This window comes from Fundulus heteroclitus, chromosome 23, assembly GCF_011125445.2.
Source record: "Fundulus heteroclitus isolate FHET01 chromosome 23, MU-UCD_Fhet_4.1, whole genome shotgun sequence".
Classification (NCBI taxonomy): domain Eukaryota; kingdom Metazoa; phylum Chordata; class Actinopteri; order Cyprinodontiformes; family Fundulidae; genus Fundulus; species Fundulus heteroclitus.
Window position 1 is genome coordinate 4,238,211 of NC_046383.1, and position 20,009 is coordinate 4,258,219.

Below are 20,009 nucleotides of genomic sequence, written 5' to 3' on the forward strand. Positions count from 1 at the left end.
TGAATAAAATTCTTAATTGATTATTAAATAATGGTCAATAAAATGATGGATTTGCTCAGAAACAACCACACACTCTTGAGTTCATCTTCTCTAAAACCCAGACTCAAACACTTTAACGCTCCTTATTTCTTACCTAAATATGTGATCCTGGTATTTTAAGGCAGGGTCAGTAAACATAATGATGAAAAATTTAATTTACATAAAACACATATTAATGTAAATGCGGAGAAAGTATCTGCTCCTTTACAGATGTCTGTTTTTTGCTTGATTTATCCCCACACTTAAATGTTTCAGATCATGAACAAGACGTCAGTATTAGACCAAGATAACCAGAGAAAGTTCAAAATCCAGTTTTCAATTAATTTTATTAATCAATTGAAAAGAACCTTTCCAACCACCCCATTAAACCTAATAACTGGCTGTCCTGCGTGGCAACAGAACCACTCCTGTGTTTCTGATAACTGGCAGTGAGACATTTACACCACCATAGAGGAACTTTTGGTTGCAGGATGGTTTAAATTCAGCCATACCCAAGAGTTTTAGAATACCATCTCAATCTGGACTTTGACTAGGCCATTTCAACCCTTCGTTTTTTCCTGAGCCATCCCAGCTGCTTACAGTCATGAAGTTAAAAGTTTAACATTTGTAACTTTCACCAGTCAGCATAACATTTTTTGCTAAAGGTCTTAGGAACAAAGACACATGCCTCTGTGATCCTTTTCGACTGCTATTCTTATCCAGTCTCTTTCTTTCTTCAGACCCGTGAACCTAACTGAGGTCATTTAGACCTGCAGTAATTTAGATGTTGCGTCGTGTTCTTCTGTGACTTCCTGGACTTATCTTAGAGGACCAGCCACTGCTGGACAGATTCACAATGGTTCCACATTTCCTCCTTTTAATGGGTCTCATCTCACCGTGTTTCTCTGGAGTCCCAAAGCCTTAGAAATCGCTTTGCAGCACTGCTTCCCACCTGTTTTTGAATTTCTTCAGATCGGGTCCAGATGTGTTGCCTTTTGATGTTTAGCCTACTTCATGTTGTCAGTCAGGTTCACTTTACCTGATTTCGTAACCCAACAGGGCTGGCAGCAATTAAGCCTGCGTGTAGCAAGGTAAACCAACGTGATTAACCACAGGTAAATATTTACAAAGAGGGACAATAATGTTTTCCCATAATGCCAAGCTGCTTTATATGGCTTTTTCCTCTAATAAATTAAACCATTACCTGAACATTGGGTTTCATAATTACTCAGGTTATCTTTGATGGTTAATAAAAAGCATGTTTGCTGATCTAAAACATTTAAGTGATAAAATAAGCAAAAACAAAAGAGGCGGATTCTGTTTCACAGCTCTGTATATCTGGCCTCAGAATATTAAAGAGCTCAGGTTAACTCCATTATTTGATGGATATCAACCAAATCTACAAGGCTTCACATAAAAAAAACAAAAAACAAATTAATCAGATTGCCTTTGTGATAACTAGAACCGAGTCATGTCTCTGTGTTACCCGGTCATAAAAGGACCAAGCTGATCAAAGTCCAAAACACAGTTTGAGTCTCCAGAGGAGTTCAGAAATTCAGACACAGTTCCTCCACTCCCCCCAAAAAATGCACAGAAGCACAAAGATACAAAACAAGAACCAAACTTTATTATTGAATTTGTTTCCCACTCGTGTTAAAACAAGCCCATCGTGTCACATTCCTTCATCAGCTGGAGACGAGCAACGCAGAGGTGTACAACAGAAAGGCACGGAAACTGTAGGGGTGGCTTTAAAACGCCCAAGAACCGGGTGGATTTGGGTCCGTGCTTGTTTTGGTACAAGGATGTTCCCATCAGAAACCAGTAATCAAGAGCAAATATGGAGTAATTTGATTTAACTTTTTAAAGGCTGAACGTTAAATTGAAATACAAGCAGTATTTTGTGTTTTTTTGTGGTCAAAAACAAACAAAAACGGCATTTAAATTAGATTTTTTCTTTTTCGTCTTTGTTTTATGGTTACATAAAACATTAAAAAATAACTGAAGATGGCGCCGTTTCTCAAGAACACCTCAAAATGTTCTCCCACTTTTTTTCTTCTTCATAAAACATCTTTTACCAAGAATAAATAAGAAAATGTACATATATAAAGTTTGGAGTTTGAAAAAAAAAAAAAAAGTATTTGAATTGTTTCAGTCTTTAAAAAAAAAAAAATGATCGGGTCCATTTTTGACCATAAGAAAAAGAAAACTGCTTGTTTTGCAAATGCAATATCTATTATTTTAGAGTGTTTGAGATGACCACTTGTTTCCTTGGTTTCCAATACTGATCTTTAGTGAGACAATTACTTACCAAAACATTCATGGACCAATTTTGACTAAAATTTACTTTAATGTGAAACTAATCCTGCTGTCATATGTTTGGAAAATCCATCAGATTAAAGTAAAATGCTTAAAACACTGTAATCAGATTAATTTCCAACTTTCTTTATGTGAGCATTTGCAGAACATTCGAGTGACAAATCACAATAAAAAGAAAGAAACTGGTCAAAATGCTGGTAAAGTGTTTGTTACATCATTTTCCCTTTCAGCAAGCAACAATTTGTGCAACAAGTTTAGCCGTCTACACACGTTACATGGAAGCTAAAACAAAACTGTGAAAAACTGATGTCTGAGAAATAAGCTCGCTCTTACATTCATCAAAAATCAAAGTCAGTCATTCTATACAAGAGATTAATTTACACATATACTATAGTATAGCACAGAGAGCGAGGGCAAAAAGCCTCTCTGGTTTGAAAGGAAGGAGGGAGGGAGGAAAGGAGGAAGGGAGCTCTTTGAGGGAGTGGAGGGCTAATTCACAGCCAGAAACCTATTTCTTTTTTTTTTTTAAACATGCAGCTATAATATTAAAACAATCCTTCATGATCATAAAGGTTTTGATTTAATCACTTTTGTCAGAAAAAAAAAAAGAAGCTTAAACTGGATGTGAGAAACAAGCTAAAAGGTTATTGCAAGGAAATGCTGCCTCAGCGGAAAACTGAGAAAAATCCAGGAAGTTTTTTCTTGATGCGCCGATAAGCAGGGCGGATGTTTTTTTTATTTTTTTTTAATTATTATTTATTTTTTATTCAAGAGCAGAGAGGGAGGAAAAAAGGTACGAGCGGCAGAAGCAGGAGAGCTGGACTTAAACGGACTGGTAGCCAGTGCGGCTCTTCCGCCGACCAATCAGGTAAGAGATAAGCACAAGGATGATTAGGAAGCTGAGGGCCACGCCCACGGCGATGGGCACCAAAAAGCTCAAATCAGAGTCCAGGAAGCATTCCTCAGCTGACGGATAGAGAGAGACACACACAGACAGACAGGAGGTTAGAGCAGAAAATCAACTCGGAGGAGGATACAGGTTAGAAATAAAAGCAGAAGCAGCAGGGCGAAAACAGAACCTATGAAAAAACATGGAAGCAAGGTAGCGTTGATTAGAGAGAGGCACAAGAGGAGGGATTACTTCAGTGGCATGCAGTGTATGGGGAACTTAGTTTTAAGTTTGACAGATAACTTTAAACCTGAAGCCATAAGTTGGTGGCACTAAGTGTAAAAACTGGAAACGTCTTCATCTAATAGAAACTAAATATTCTGACTTATCCGCTAATATACCGTTCCATCCTCCGGATTCAAACACTTTTAGATTAAATTGTGTTAAATGCGTAAAAATCTCACAAGTCTTCCTGTGAGTGAGCCGTTCACCGATCTAAGTATTTATTCACTTTTCTACAAGCTCACTGCAACATAACCTGAACCGGCCCTTTAATCTAAAACATACAAAGAAAAAAAAAAAATGCCAGCCTTCTGGTGACACCAATTATATTTAAAGTATAAATGGCTGATCCGACTAATTCCCAGTGGTGTTTGTGTTGAAGCTCGTTTCCAGTCTTTACACAAAGCCAACCTGCTGTATGTGATTCAGTGAGAAAAGTGTTTTGCAAAAATTAAAGTTATCAGTCAGCACCCAAAAAAAGAGTGAAATGACAGTTTTCTGGTCACTAATTAGTGAAAAAGCAGCGAGCTAAAGAGGCCGCGACCACCACACCACCCCCCCGTAGCGGGGTAAGTAAGATCAGAAAGACTGGTAGCCCGTCGCCATGTTTCTCCTCCTCCCGATGAAATAAGCCAGCAGAACAATAAGTATGAGAACAAGTAGGGCAACTCCGACAGCTATGGGAACAAGGTAGCTCTCCGCATCAGCCAGGCATTCCTCAGCTAGACGGGGAATGAAGAGAGCACAGGAGTGAATGTCTTACCGACTTAAATAAAAAGGAAAAAAAAGACACCTGAAAGGAAGCGGTCTGTTACAAAAGCAGGAACAACAACGAGGAATCCCTTCGTTACATTTTTCCAAAACAATTTTTTTATTTCCATTGCAGAGGCTGAAAACGCTTCATTGACACAAACTCAAATCAAACGTGATGCAGCAGAAAGAAAGCGCCGAGGCGAGGGCAAGATGGAGTCAGAACACGTCATAGAGATGGTCCTGCAGCACCGATTCCCTTTTTCGTTTTTAAAACCCCCGTGTGCAATTAAATGTAAATGTTGACACAAATACACAAGAATCAGTGACTGATTGAATGCAACATGCACATTACAGAGCAATGTGACGGCAGAACGACAAAACAAGCCCAGTTAAAAGCTCTGCTGGTGCTACCGGACCATCTTTAGAATTAAGGCAACAGATTTTTACAAAGAGACAAAAAAAACAAAAACACACAAAAACAAATCAAAGCTCAGATTTGATTAAAAGCAATTATTCATACACATGTACAATAAACCTGGAAAAGCTAATTTCTTCAGCCCAAACTGTGCAATAAGTAAACCGCACTCTGCTTAAAAACTAAAACGCACAACCGTGTCACGGCGGCTTTTAAAAACGCGCCGTCCCTGAAGCCGCTCAAACCCTCACCCGCCCTCAATCCTGAAAACCTGGTCGATCCCACGTCGCTCCGGCCTGGACCGGCGTTTCCAAACCAGGAAATTTTAAGAGATTATGTGTGAGCACGCACGCGGCAGTAGATTAAAATCTGCTGACGGCGGCTGTGTGCTACTGGAAATCTAATAAAACCTGCAGGATATCTGGACTTTCAGCAGAATAACAGCAAAAGTTGGGAGGCTTTACTTGTTTGTAGCGAGTTGGTAACATAGATGAAACAAAATGGAGATTCAAACTGGCCAATTTTCAGTAGGTCAAACGCTTAAATAATTTTTCCTTAAATAATTTGGTAAATGCAAAAATAATTAAGAATTTCCTCCATTTTCAGTCTTTGAACGTATTAAACTAACAGCAAGTTTGTTAATGTCAGGAAAAGCCTGAGGAGCCTGCAGTACGTTTTTATTTTTATGCATTTCCCTATAGTGCGTTATTTTAGAGAATTGGTTAAGAAAGAAGGAATTAGAAGTTCAGTCTCTAATTAAAACTGTACTGAGATCCTTTTCTTTTTTTTATAAACTAAATCAAGCTCACTTCAGTCATTTCCAGTTTTCAAGGTGAGCAGCGTCTGGCTGAGGCCGTTCAGCTCCATTCGTGACAAGACGACCCAAAAGTTGTTAAACTTTTCCTCTTATTTTCTCTGAATCTTTAACTTCTTTTTTTTTTTTAAGTCACAAATATTGAAAAGACGAGGTGAAAGGTTTCCAGGACTCTGAGCGTCCTCTCGTTCCAGCGGAAGCCCCTGACCTCCACACAGCTGAGATAAATGTGACAACGGGCGACACATAAAGACTCTTAGTGCATTTCTATGCAAATATCCTGATTTCAGAATCATCTGCGCTGAAAGTGACGAACATAATTTCCCTTTTTCTATCGCTAATGCCTCCACGTGTTTGAAGAAAAATTAAAAGAAAAAAGGAACAAGTGGCTCTTTTCTTACTTTCTAGTTTGCTCTGACTGGAGTGTTTGCAAAGAGAAAAAAAAACAAGATTCCCCGGAGAAAAATTAATTAAATTAACAATGGCTTCACCACATGTAGTTTTATAAACTATTTTGCATTTTTTATCTGAATAAGCCGTTTAAATTATCCTTTCTATCTGGACCTGAACTGCCCGACGCTGATGGTTGTACCGAGAGAAGAACGTCTGTAAAGTAACGCAACTAAACTGAACTAAACCAAGATTTCTCCTGATCAACAGGGAACAACACGGGCCAAAACCCCCACCTCACTGATCCATGTTAGTGAAAAGTCTGGGAGGAAAAAACAGAAAGCAGCTCGAGTATCTTAGTTTGATAATTATTGGGATGAAAAGTAAAACAATAAAAACAAAACAGGGGATGAGGGTGCTGAGCAAGTGCAGGATCACAAAGCTGAATGTGTGTGTGGAAACCGATTGAGCGGGGGGGCCATAAATGTTCAGGTAATTCTGCACCTGCACATCGTACACACAGCACACGGATTGGTGTTTGCCTGAACTTGAGCATTGACAAAAAAAAAAAAAAAGCAAACTGGAAAAGACAACAGGATAACAACAAACTCTGGGGATAAACAAGTTTGGTCCTTGAGGGAAAGATTGAATGTTTCCTTGGGCTGATTTTATTGTGTTGTTAAAATCATCAGAGATACAGCACATACTGTGTTTCGTTGTTTTTTTTATCCTCGATTTTATTAACAACTGAGACTAAAACGGTAAATTTTTCCATCCTTAAAAAGTCGTCATTTTTAGATTTTAAATACATTTGCCAAATCAAACCCAAGGACCAGGCTTGGGAACCCCGCGACATCTCGGGAACAAACGCACACAGGATTTAAAGGGTCTGATATCCAACATGGGTCCTCCTTCGACCAATCACGTAAGCGATCACTACAATGAGAATCAAGCCAGCCAGAGCAGCGCCAACAATGATTGGGATTAAGATGCTGGAGTCATCCAGTGAACACTCATGGGCTGCAGATAAAAAGGAGAGTTAGTCAGCGGGTGGAAGTGATTTTTTTTTTTTCCTTAATTCAAATTTGAGGCAAGAATGAAGCAGCAGGGGAAAAACAAAACAAGTCATTCACTATTATGGGACACAACTGAGCTGTCCCACCACAAACCTTCGGTGCATTTTACTGGGATTTTATGTCATAGACTTATGTCACCTAAACTGAAAAAAATGGGCACGGATAGCCGTAATTAGAGAAGCAGCCAAGATCCACAACTCTGGGGCCGACAGAATGACTCAATTTTACTCTTTTTTTTTTTTTATTGAAGAGGGGCAAGAGGAAGGGCATGGTTGAAATAAAGCATTAGCTACGTTTACATGGGTAAAAGTTATCGGAATAAAAGGGCCGATTGGAATAAAATGCAATCGGAAAATGATGATCAGATTAACCTCAACTGGAATGAAATTGTAATCGAATGAGAGGGGTGGTTTATGCAGATTGATAATCCGATTAAAGTGCATATAGACGCTTGTCAGGATCAAGTTATTCAGAATGTGGCAAACTGACCCAAGTGCGCATGTCCGCACTTCCGCGTTGGTAAGTGCTAGAAATACGTCGGGAAGCAAATCTGGTGTTTTTAGCAAAGACGAAAGTTCCTCTTCTGTATTTTTTATTTTTTTTGAGAATTTGATAACTGTGCAGATCAAAGCATATTCAGGAGTTAGAATGGCCTAGTCAAAGTCCAGGTCCAAAGCCAACAGTTTGTGGGCAAACTGCACAGAAAATAGAATAAAATGTCAGTTTATAGATGTGCAAAGCTGGTAGAGAAATGCCCCTAGGAAAAAAGTATTAATTGTATTCGGTTCTACACACTGGGGGCCCTGTCTATAAATGCATGCCACACTTTTCAGATTTTTTCAAATAACTTTCACTCCACTTCACAATTGTAAGCACATTTGATTTTTGTTCCATGACATAAATTCCCAATAAAACACAGAAAGTTATGGTTGTAATATGACAAGTTTGTAAATAAAGTCAAAGGAATATAAAAACTCCCTTACAAAAAAAATGTCTAATTGTTGTTACATTTCTTCTATTGCGTTTAATTCCTGTGTTTGCAAAGGAAATATTGAATAGAAAGCTTTTTAAGAAAACTAATTGTATTAATATCAAGTTAGTCTGCAGTTTTTCAGGCCCTGCTGGAACAAAAGTTTAAGGACAGATGAAACAATCACTGACCTGTGCTGTAAAGACCGTTCTTCACGTCAAACGGCTGCACGTGCAGGCTGAAGGTGTAGAAGGACAGCAGAGGGGTGATGGTGAAGTTCTGCTCCTTGTTGCACATGTAGGAGCTGCCGACGGTCGCCTCCCACAGACTCAGGTTGTTGTTGCTCTGAACAAAGACACCTGGAAGACGAGACAAAGACAACGCTGCACCAATGCTGCTGTCTGGCAGACTCCAGGTAGGCACGGATGGATATGAGTAATTACCGGAGCTTGTGCTGATGTTGACGTTTACTGCCTGCAGGCGAAATTTCTTTGTATCCTGTCAAAAAAAAAAAACATTTTTTTTTGGAAATTGTTCTTCTTTAAGACTTCACATACAATATCAGACAGCCAGATACGTAGAATATTCTGAGCCAGCTATCCCGAAAAATGGTAAAGGCGCCATTGGCCACTAGGGGGCACCCCAAAAATCAGCGTGGGTGGGTGCACCTTTAATAAAACAAAATAAAAACTAGTCATTACTTTTAACTCTTAAAATTGAAATTCTAACAAATTCAAATGTAAACCAATGCCTAATTAATAATAATGCAAGTGATAATCCCATAATTCATAAAAAGATAATCTGGGAAAGTACAGCAGGCGAGTGGGTAGCAGCATATTAAATTATGTGGACGCAGTAACATAAAGCACCACTAGGGGCGTGTAAAACGCCTTTTTTGTCCAGCTTATAGTTATATATGGTGTGTATAGTTATCACAGTGTAAATCTATCTTATGTATACAGCTATTGTGTGCAATCTGGTGAATCTTGCCTGGGGAGTCGGACTGGGTAGGGCTGGCCCATAGCATATTCATAAAACTTCACCCTTCTCTTTTATGGTTGTGAAGATATGATTATCATAGATACTTTATATATGCTTACTTCCTGTTTCACTCTGAGAAGTTGCCATATTTATGCATTTAATCATCTAACACCCGTGCTGCAAACAAACCTGTTAAAAATTATAGCTCTGCTGATGCCTAAAAGCATAAGTCAAAAACACAGCGTAACTTGCACTGATGTGACGCAAGTCCTTGAAGACAGTGGGAATTTATGAGGTGGTGAACTGCATCTAAAAACTTTATTATATTCTGTTACTCTGCTTATTTAATCACACCTGCATCTATAGATGCTGGGGTCACCCAATGACTCCAGCATTTAGATTTAAAAATGACATTATCTGTAACAAAGCTTGAAAAATGCATTATTTTAAATAAAGTTAAGGTGAGCTTTGACTCTTCTAGTTCAAATGGTCAGTACTGGTAGCCCTTCGTACACCAAAGAAGTTGCTCTGAGTTTCAAAAAGGTTGGTGACCCGGAAAAAGAATAGAAAGAGTCGATACACGACCTGAAAGACCCATTCAGTTCATCTACTGTATGTAAAGTCTTCAACTAAAAGCTCTGTGCGAATCACTTGATTTGTATAAAAGCTGTTGTGTTACTTTTTGGTATTTATGCAGACTAAACTAAAACGTAGGAAATGTGTTTTATGACAAGCTGAAAAGGGGAGGGAAAAAAACAAAGTGTTCTCGGCCAAGTTCTCTGTGCTGACAATACAGATTTATCATTAAACGATGGCACCGTGGTCATTGGTGGAGGATTTAGTGATGATCTTTAGGTAGCAAGGACTGACATTTAAAAAAAAAAAAAAAAAAAAAAGCTGCCAAATTCTGGAAAAAATATAATATGCCAAACGATCGTCAGAGAGCCTGAACAATTGGTCATGAATATTTAGATATAAAGAGAGTCAAAGTAATCTCCATGCACATTTAATATTTATCTAACAGGGTTGCAATATTGTTTTCATAACTCCATAATACACACAAACTCGTTACTTCATGCTCTGGTTCATGTATCTGGAAATAAGTAAACAAGACATTTCAGTTTTTATATTTAATAATTTCAAGGGGTAGAAAAAAAAGGGTGTATTAAATTAACAAAAGATGACTTAGTAACCAAGAGCAAAAATTGGCAAAAATTTAATGTTTTACCTAAAAAATAACAATTGTGAAAAAAAAAGGGGGAATTTTTATGTTGACCAAGATAATTTTTTTTAATCATAATCAAGCAACCCTGCTACAAAGAAAAAATGTGCATCAATGGAGAAAATGTATTATTTATATTTTATGTCGGTTATTTGTTGTAGTTTGTTAAGGAAATGCTTTATTAATATGTTCTGCTCTGTGTTTTTGTTGGTGGGACTGAGGTGTCATATTGAGCATTTTTGTTGTAACAAAAAACAAATGCTCAAAATAAAAATACTTTGAGCGGGAAAAATATTCTATACAGACAGCTCAAGTAACAGATTATTTGTAATAAGAAAAGCTCCAGAGAATATACAATTATAAAACAAGGTTTCTGCTACATGTAATTGATTGTGGTGCACCACGTCTTCAAAATGAAGTTTTAGTTTTTTTAATGTCATGAAACGTTAAGATGCGTTTTATTTTGAAAAACCAACACTGCCTGCTCCTTCCTGTCTGGCTGAAAGCTGGCTGGTGGCTACTGTGCTGGAGGGCAAGAAATCTAGAGAGGACAATCCATTTAGCATCTTTTTTGCTATATTTAACGACTTTTAAAAAGTTTCTTTCAAAAAGCGACTAGTAACAATGAGTTTTTGCTACTTTTTTTGGTTTTAATGGAGACCTTACTAAAAGCACCAGTCGCTCTGGAGTCACTGTATTGAGGCAGCAGCGAGAGCTGCTATGAGGGTTTATACTTCCCTCAGTGCTGTCTCACAGGCACACCACAGCTGCTGCTGCCTCGTCACATAAATGGACTTTTTAAAGTAGTCTCTTTTTTTTGTCTCAGAACGTGTTGCCCTAAAACAATTCTGTGAATTAGAGTCACACACAGCTTCAATCACTTGTTCACATTGTGTGCCTCTGATAGCTGTCTTTTTAGTACACTTTGTTTTATGTAGTGTGATGTAATGCAATGTATTAAAAATCATAAATAATTTTATAAAGGTAATTTGTAGTTACAAACACATTTAATCACTATTTTTAATAATTGTGTTTGTCTTGGCAACAGCTCTCCTACGGCCACACAAATGTATGAACAGATATGCAAATTACATTATTTGCATATTTGTTTAAACGCCACCACAGTTTAAAAATAATAATCCTAGAGGAACCCCTGTAAAATGAAACTTAAAAAAAAAAAAAACCTAATATGAAACAAACTGTAAAGCTAAACTGCTGACACAGCTAGAAACTTACATTGGCGAATGTGAGCTTCACAGTGATGTCATTAGACACCAACACCAGCTCACTCCTGTTGACTCCACATGATCCAGAAGCTTCAGACGGAGGCTCAAAGTTCACCTCCTGGTATTTCTAAACACACAAAAACATAAAAAAATAAGCGACACTGCTCTATTTAAGATAATCCATGTTTCTGTGCCGATGAACGCACCTCGTTCTGTTTGAAGCCGATCCTCAGGCCGAAGTTGGCCAACAGGCAGGCCGTGCCGTTGACGCCAGACTTGATGGAGTAGTTCCCGGTGGCGGGGGTGGGGAGGGTGGGGGCTGGGGTGGTTGGGGGAACGGCAGTGGTCGATGCGTTTGTGGTCGGTGCCACAGTGGTCGCATTGGTGACATTATGGGTAGGAGTGGGAGTGGGAGTGGGAGCGGGAGTGGGAGTGTCCGCGGCACAAGTTGTTACTGGAAAACGGAGAGGACGAATCAGAACTTGATATTAGGGAGACAAAGACTCTGCCTGGAGGAGAGAAGCGTGTTGATCTGCACTTACGGTTCTGGCTCCTGCTTCCATCAACGACGAAGGCCTGTATGAGCACGTCTGACAGCGTCATGTTAACCTCTGCCGAAGCCTGGATCTCGTCTTTGCTCTTGCAGGAGTAGCACGTATCCATGTCAACGTTTGTAATGTCAGGCTTTGCCGTCACGGTAACAGTTCCTAGAAGCAAGACAAGAGTTAAACGAAGTTTTCTCGGCTGAGCGTGTTTTTGCGTTTGAGCCGAGAGGTGAAGGTAGACGTTACCGTTGGCTAAAGAATCCGGGAAGACGGATGAGTCGTTGAGATTGTAAGTAAAGGTTATAACATCTGCCTGGTAACTTTTGTCTTTCGTGGTGAAGTTCATGCTCCAGGAGTGTCCCTCTCCAAAACTGAGCATCAGAATCGGGCTCGTGTCGTCACATTTACTATCCTTTGAGGAGGCGGACTCAGGAATCTCAAAAACAACGGTTTTGCTCTGAAAGAGAGAATTCATGTTTGCTTAGTGACGAAGAAGAACTCAAGTGCTCCAGTTTGACCTTCAGACGAGCAGTGTTGGGCAAGCTACTTGTCCAGTGTAGTGAGCTAAGCTATCAGTTACTCAACAATAAATTAAGCTTCACTACACAAAAGCTACCACCTATAGAAATATAGCAAGCTAAGTTACACAAATGTGTTAAAAGTAGCTTAACTACATCAGAAGCTACTTAACGTTGTACCAACCCAATGTCAGATCAATTCAAAATGAGTCTGATACACTGGTTAAAACATTTATTAAATGTTACTTGATTCATAAAGCAGCGACGCTACGGTCAAGCTACTGGAAAATGTAGTTTAACTAATAGCTTCGCTACATGTAGCGGCGCTACTGCCCATCACTGCAGACGAGTTACCATCAGAAATACAATAGAATAACCATATTTTCAACATTGCAAAGATGAGACAACTCTAGTTAAATTAAAATCAAAGTGACAGTTTTCATTCTTGCCCTTAAAAAAATGATTAATTCACACAAGATGAAACGTCACAATTATGGACTCATCGTCATCAACAGAACTTGAATATTCCAGGTATTAATTTTCTGCTGTTGAGTGCAGTTAAGGTTTTACAGGTTTAGATTTTAAATCAGCCATGATTCATCTATTGTTGTGAAAGCTGTTGGCTTTTCTATAACTAAATGCTGCTACATATTCCCCTGACTGAGCTCATTTGTCCCTTTTGACTAATCTGACCAGCATGAGTTTCTGCTGCCTGATAAACTTCCCCTGCACTTCCTTGTTTTTGGTCTAGACCACATCAGCCTCTCTGACCCATTGCTTTTTATTAACACTAGCCCCTTTCCTGCAAGCTGTGACACTTTAACCTTGATATAAACAAGTCAGCAGGGAAACTTTACAAAAGATGGAAATAATTGTGCAAATGAAACAAATCTTTATCATTATTAAAAACTGACTATTCATGTTTGTCTACAGAAATGAAAGTTTAGATTTATAATGCACTTTAATTATATACTACTAGAACCTTTTTAAAAAAGAACTTTGAAATCAATAGATTAGAGAACCTGCTATCGGGAACAGAGCAAATTGTCATATTTTTGAGCCAGAAATCTTTAAAGGCTTAAAAAAAGTGAGAAACACAAAAAAGAAAAAAAAGCACAATCAGCCTTTTTATTTTTAAAGCACCAACAAAAAATGATGGAAAAAGTGGTTAAGATTTCTCCTCACCCTGCATACTGAAGACTATTTATGACCAAGGAGTGTTAATCAATTGCAATCTTAGCGTCAAAAGAAGGAAATAAAACATGACAAAGACACCACTTTTCACACCAAAGTGGCGACTAGCAGCTCCCTCGATTGTGTGTACAAAGATTTGAGGCTTTCAGCAAATTTACCGCCTCTATATTTTTACACGACATCTATACAGCCCAATCCATCCATGTCTGTTTTTTTATGGATTTAAGACAGTTTAGGGAAGGAGGTCTATCAGAACTAACAGATCATGTTTATCAGGACACTAAATATAAATAATACACTGAATTTAATGCTTTTCTAACTTTTACCATCATCATTCTGTTGTCAAGATTACAACTGTCCCCTAATTGATAAAATGTGTGATTTCCAATGTTCAGTTTAAAAATGTATGAAGTGAAATTACTCGATGAAAGAACTAAAAAGGATGTACATCAGGATGTACACCAAATAAAATGCTGAATCGCAGGAATTCGCCTGCTTTTGTGTTAACCTCCCTTGTTTCCTCTTTTCATGATGACACTTGCTTCCTCCACAGTGATCCGACAACCACGAGGTTCACGCTGCCTGATAAGAGGGAACCAGCTCGGCCATAAAGGCAATGCAAACAACTTAACGCTGGGAACGGGACTTTTCTTAAAAGCAATCACTACTCCTGCTGCAGTGTTGGGATTTTTTAGTGTGTGCATGTTAATTGGGTACGGGAGGGGTGGTGGGTTCTTCTGGGATTGTGCAATGTGGTAGAGTTCCTTTAGTTTGTTTAACTGTACTTTTTTTATTATTATTATTACTTGGGCACCATTTGTGAAGCTCGTCTGAAGCCCGTGTTTGCTCCGCGTACAAAATGACAAAAAAACCTCATCTGTTTTTTGAAACGGACTGTAAGAAAGGAGAGCGGAGGACCAAAAGTAAAGTGTTTATTGTCGCCAGACACCCACCTCTTTTTCAGCTATTTCATAGGAGACTGAGAAGCTGAGGGTCAGGTTGGCATAAAGACACAACTTTCCACCATCTGTGACGTTCACCTCAATGCCGTGAGACAGCCGGAACACTGAAGAGAAAACACATGGCACTTTAGTAAGAAAAAAATAAATTAAAAAAAATCTTAAATACACATTATACAAAGTTAAATTACTACAACGTATCCACATTTCTTTACATCGGACATGCTGGTGAAGATTCTCAGTCATCCAGGTCATGGTCATTCCAAAAACAGTAACAAACAAAACTGGACTTTTTTCCGAAGTTTGAAGATGTTTCGCTTCCTATGCCGGAAGCTTTCTCAATTCAACTCTACTACAAGTCTACTCCAGACTTTTTGAATTGAGAAAGCTTCCGGGATAGGAAGCGAAACGTCTTCAAACTTCGGAAAAAAGTCCAGTTGTTTTGTTTTTTACTTTTTTGGAAGTTTACATCGGACATTTACGCTAAAATATGAATATTTTTTTCCTCAAAAGGTCCACAAACAAGCTGTTTAATCCAGTCAGTGTATCATATATATTTTGGGTATGGTTTAAAATACTCTTTTAGCGCCTCTGGCAGCAGCCAGCAGCCTCCTTAGACGTGCCCATAAAGACTTAGCAGACCTGTTTTGGGGTATTTTCTCAGATTCTTCTCAGCAGATCCTGAGGGCTGGATGAGCAGCCTCGTTTGTCCATAGATGTTCAATTGGTCGTGTCTTTCCTGGGGCTGCGTGAGGACATTCCCCGGAGTGCTCATGAAGCCACTGCTTTGTTACCTTTTAGTTATTGTGCTAGAGGCTAAACTGCCTCCTGGAACTCTTAAAGAATATTTAGCTCCTGCTATCTCACCTATGGGCCCTCGTCGCCCAGTTTTAGTGAGGACTGGCTTCCGTCTGGCTCCTCTACCATAAATGTATCACTGTTGAAGCGCTTAAGGTACGGTTGACATCTGGATGAATGTGTCTCCACAAGGGCAAACAGGAGCTCTGCCTTAGTGAGAGCCTTCAGTCTTTTACTGCGATTAGTTTCTCACCAGATCTTGGGAGGGTTCTGGTGGCTCTAAACTCCTTTTGTTTCTGAACAATAAGGACCGCAGTGTTTTTTTAGGATGCTCAAAGCTGCTTTATGATTCATTCCCCCAGATTTATCCTTTGGCACAATCCAGTCTTAGGAAGTCTACAGACCATTGTTTTGACGTCATTGCTTTGATCATGTCCAGTCAGTGGACTTCACCTCAGGCGGACTGCAGTCAAGCAGCAAAAGCATCTGAAATCTGCTTATCAGGGGAAATCCAATGCGCTCGAGTTCAATTCTGAGTCCGTGAATACTAACAACCAGCATGTCAATATTTAAAATTTTCCACAAATTGTCTAAATAGATTGTTTTGAGTAATTTTTTCCCTCTTAAATTAAAACTAGTTATAGACCAGGTCTGTAACATGGCAGAAAATAAAACTAAATAAAAAAGGGCAGTTCTTTTGACTGTGCCTCTTCTCTTTTAGAGGCTGAAGGGAGCAAACGCTGTAATCACCACAGGCTGGTCAGGTAAAAAAAAAAAAAAAAAAAAAAAAAAAAATGTTTACAGAGCAACAGACAGCACAGACACAAAACAGTTTGCTCGCAGCAACTTGCAGATCTGCTGACAACAAACAGATGGTTATGAAATGTAAAATGTACAAAATACCCTAATAATAGAGATCTGACTAGGAGCTCCAGAGTCCAGAGTTTCCTGTATGCAGTTTTTATTCCGGTAAATCATTATAACCACAGTTACAAAACGTATTCAAATGTCTTGGTTTAACTGAAAAAAATACACGTGAAACAAAACCAAACCTGTCCCAATAATACTTGAACTGGTTAAAAAAAAAAAAAACACAGTCTCAAGCAAAGTGCACTGATACTGCACACTGACTGCCCGTTTGCCGGTTAACAGAAAGGACAAGGTCCATTTAGATAACTGATAAGGTTTCACCATTGTGCTTTGTCATCAACTCAACAGCCCGCATGAATTTCCAGCTAGCATAAACACAAAACAGGCATAAAGCGTTTAAACTCTCCCAGATGTTTATAAATCCTTTTCTTAGAAAAAACAACTACCAAGACGTTTTCTGTGCAGGTCAGGTGGAGAGTGAGCACTGATTTCTCGGTACCAACAACGTCGCAGCCAAAACAAGAGTCACATGACAGCAGATCTGGGACAATCTAACAGCTGCAACGGCGCTGAAGTTTATGACCAAGATTAAATAACTAGGGCACCTGCCAGTCAACAGACATGCATTTTTAACATCTGAAGCTAAGCTGTCATTTTCCATGCAGTTTACAGTATTTAACAACTTTTAGTAAACTATCTTAGGAGGTGGGGAAACATGTTTCAAGGCCAGTGAAATTGATATTTGTCTTCTCTAAATGTTGGTCATTAATCTCACTTTACCATACTCTGTCGATAACAGGAGCCGTGGTTATAAGCAGCAGTCTTGCTGTGGCTGTTTTGACACGAAAAGTGTTAAAACACGTGACGCTACAACTTCCAGACAAGAAGCTACAGGCAGAGATCCTTGACACATTTGGTCAGCTTCGCTGCGCTGCTAGATTAATTGAAAGCCTTAAATAAGTGTTAGCTTAGTGAGGAATTGCTTCCAACCAAGTAGCTCTGATGGTTTCATCTGTACCTGGGAATCCTTTCAAGATGCCATTGCTGGTTATTTCTGCATGGCTAACAAAGCCCTACCCCTTTCCCTACATGTTGCTGCACACCAGCTTGCAGCTGGCTAAAAGAAGGCTATTACACTTCTCCAACCCTTTCAAATGGGCACATTTTTACTGTTTGTTACTGTTAAAAACAGCCTGTTGTGGAAACTAAAAGAAAGAAACCTACATCCAACGTGTCAGGGTAGGAGCTAAAGAAAAAAACACCACCAAATCTAGTCACAACAGGAAAAAGGAGGAGGCTGCTGCATTAACCAGGCCATTTCAGCCAATTAGTGCACACATGTTCAAAGTAAATGATAAAATCCTGTTCCCATATATATATATATATATATATATATATATATATATATATATATATATATATATATATATATATATATACACACACACACACGAAAATGGAAATTTACTACTTTTATTACATTTTTAATGTAAACTGATGAGCATAAATAAGTATCTTGGACTTTAACATGTAGCCACTTATTTACTAACATAATTTCTACTTGAAATAGTGTATACATTATAATAAAGCCCTTCGATGCTTGGTGGATAGAATAAAATAAATATATTATCTATTAGTGTAATAAAATAAAGGCTAACGTCATAACAGAAATCTTAGCTTGACGGAGCTAACTTGCTGCCAAAAGATGCTAACATTAGCTCAGCTAGCTCTGTGAGGCTATGATGTAAAAAAAAAAAAAATCATCAGGCAAAATTTTAAAAGCATTATATGTTTGCGTTTTCGGCTTCTGAATTTCTAGTTGAGACAAGAATGTTCGGGAATCTACCTGTACGACGAGCTTAAGCTGCCAGAAGTGTTACCTAATCGGTAAGCCAGCTAACAGCTAAGGTAGCTAACGGCTAAGCTAGCCAGCATCAGTTGCTCCAAACTTTAGCTCGTGTATTAAAATTGTTTATTTATTTGGGGGATTTAAGTTAATGGAAGCCTTTCTAACGTATAGATGGAGGCGATACGAATCTTTGTTTGGTTAAATATATTTTGAAGCGACATAATTTTCAGTGAGGTTTACGTTGACGTAGGTAACAATTAGCAAGTGAGGCTGCAGCTGCAAAACATCACGACAGCGCTTAATAATCCGATTTTAATGCTTTTGTGAGGAGCTAAATCGCTTTTTAAACGGGCATTCGCACCAATATAATACAAAACTAGCTACGACAACAAAGATCTACTACAATTATCCAAATTTAGCCTATGGAGGCCTGAGGTATACCAGAAGTTTAATCGCGTCACTTCTGAGAAACCGACCCGAACTTTCTCTGTATTTCTTTACGATTTCTCACACGGTGACTAGAAATCTGCGGTGATACGTACCCAACCCGAAAGAGAGCAAGAGAACAAATGCAGCATATCGGGACATGGTTGCAGCGGGTTTTAGGATCTTCAGTCGCCGAAGAGACAAATAAAAACAGTGAAAAGAGAGAAAGACGCTCAGTCAGGCGGGTTGACTGTGCCAGGAAACAGAAGTCATATGACTGTGAACGATGTGTCAAAAGCTGAGGGAGGTGTGGACGGAAGTCCCTCTGAGGCTGGAAATGCCGTCCCCTATAATTTAAAGAAGCTTATTTACCCTATTTTGTGAAATTGTAGCGGAATATGTAAATAGCAGTAAAAGAAAAAAGAAAAAAAAGGCGTTTTAAAAAATAGGCAATTAAAATCGTTGAATTTCCTCGTGTAAAAAAAGGAGAGAAAAGCTGTCATACTCTTATTTTGAAGCACTAGCTTTATTTTACTCTCACACAAGTGCTCTTTGTTTGCCGTCTTTAAATTTCTAATAAATACCGATTGATTTGTTAATTTGTCAATAATTCATAATTGAAATAACACGAAATTGGTATGGCCTTAGGAGGGTAGCCATCATGTAATAATATAATAGCTGCTGAGTCACTGGTTGGTTTGACAATTACTGTCTTTGTGAAACAGAGAAACACAGGAAACAGTTTTTTTAATTATTATTATTATTATTTGCCAAAAAGTGTCCAGGAAGGGTGTTTACCGTTCATGCATAGAAGTCTTGGTTCCTAAATTGTAAGTTGAAATTCTAAATTTTGAGTTTTATGGGATTTTTGCCTCAGCTGGGAGCGATTAGAATACATTAATAGAGCAAAAGAAAAAAGTGTCCTTTTTATTGTATTCTTTTCGGGCATGGTTCATGGTTTATAAAAGTAAAATCATGTTTTGCTTTCACCCACTCCGTTCATTGTGGTCATTAATATTTATGTCGTCGCTCTTCACTTTTTCTGGACTTCCTTGGAGAAAAGCCTTCTCATTTCTCCTCAGCCCTCTGTCAATTACTGAAAATCAGTGTGTTCACGGCAAAACTCCGCTCGGGTCCGCTCGGTTTGACCCGGCTCTTGAGCAGGGCCAGAAACCCAGACTGGACTTGAAAAAAGTTGCTCCTGAAACGCTCACAAGTGGGCGGAGCCGTTTGGTGAGGCCAAACCATGGCGGTAGAACTGGGGCTAAATTCATCCCAAAGGTTTTGTATGAGGTTAGGATACAACACCTTCATGCATGCCAGTCAAGGTCGTCCACCCCAAACTCTCTCAGACACCTTGTGTTGTGCTCTGGTGCTGATGTCGGATGAGGAAGGAGTCATATCCTAACTGTTCCTACAAAGTTTGGAGTTCAAAATCTCTTGTATGTTGAAGCATCCAGCGATCCTTTCACTGGAACTAAGGGGCCAAGCCCACCGT

At 38.9% G+C, this 20,009-nt stretch overlaps 1 protein-coding gene across 3 annotated transcripts; it reads right to left on the reverse strand.

Annotated features, from left to right (window-relative positions):
• Window positions 1-1,623: 1,623 nt before the first annotated feature.
• lamp2 (lysosomal-associated membrane protein 2) lies at window positions 1,624-18,800 on the reverse strand. 3 transcript variants are annotated; one of them, XM_036126908.1, is made up of 9 exons: window positions 18,628-18,800; window positions 14,563-14,675; window positions 12,144-12,354; window positions 11,895-12,059; window positions 11,559-11,806; window positions 11,363-11,479; window positions 8,367-8,421; window positions 8,115-8,282; window positions 1,624-3,300 (listed from the first exon to the last, which is right to left on the reverse strand). In XM_036126908.1, exons 1-9 carry the CDS (start codon window positions 18,671-18,673, stop codon window positions 3,158-3,160), a joined length of 1,266 nt encoding a protein of 421 aa, XP_035982801.1. In that variant the 5' UTR covers window positions 18,674-18,800; the 3' UTR covers window positions 1,624-3,157. The 3 variants fall into 3 exon arrangements, with proteins under 3 accessions (XP_035982801.1, XP_035982800.1, XP_035982802.1); XM_036126907.1 differs by lacking the exon at window positions 1,624-3,300 and adding an exon at window positions 4,070-4,227; XM_036126909.1 differs by lacking the exon at window positions 1,624-3,300 and adding an exon at window positions 4,353-6,897.
• Between the last annotated feature and the right edge of the window lie 1,209 nt (window positions 18,801-20,009).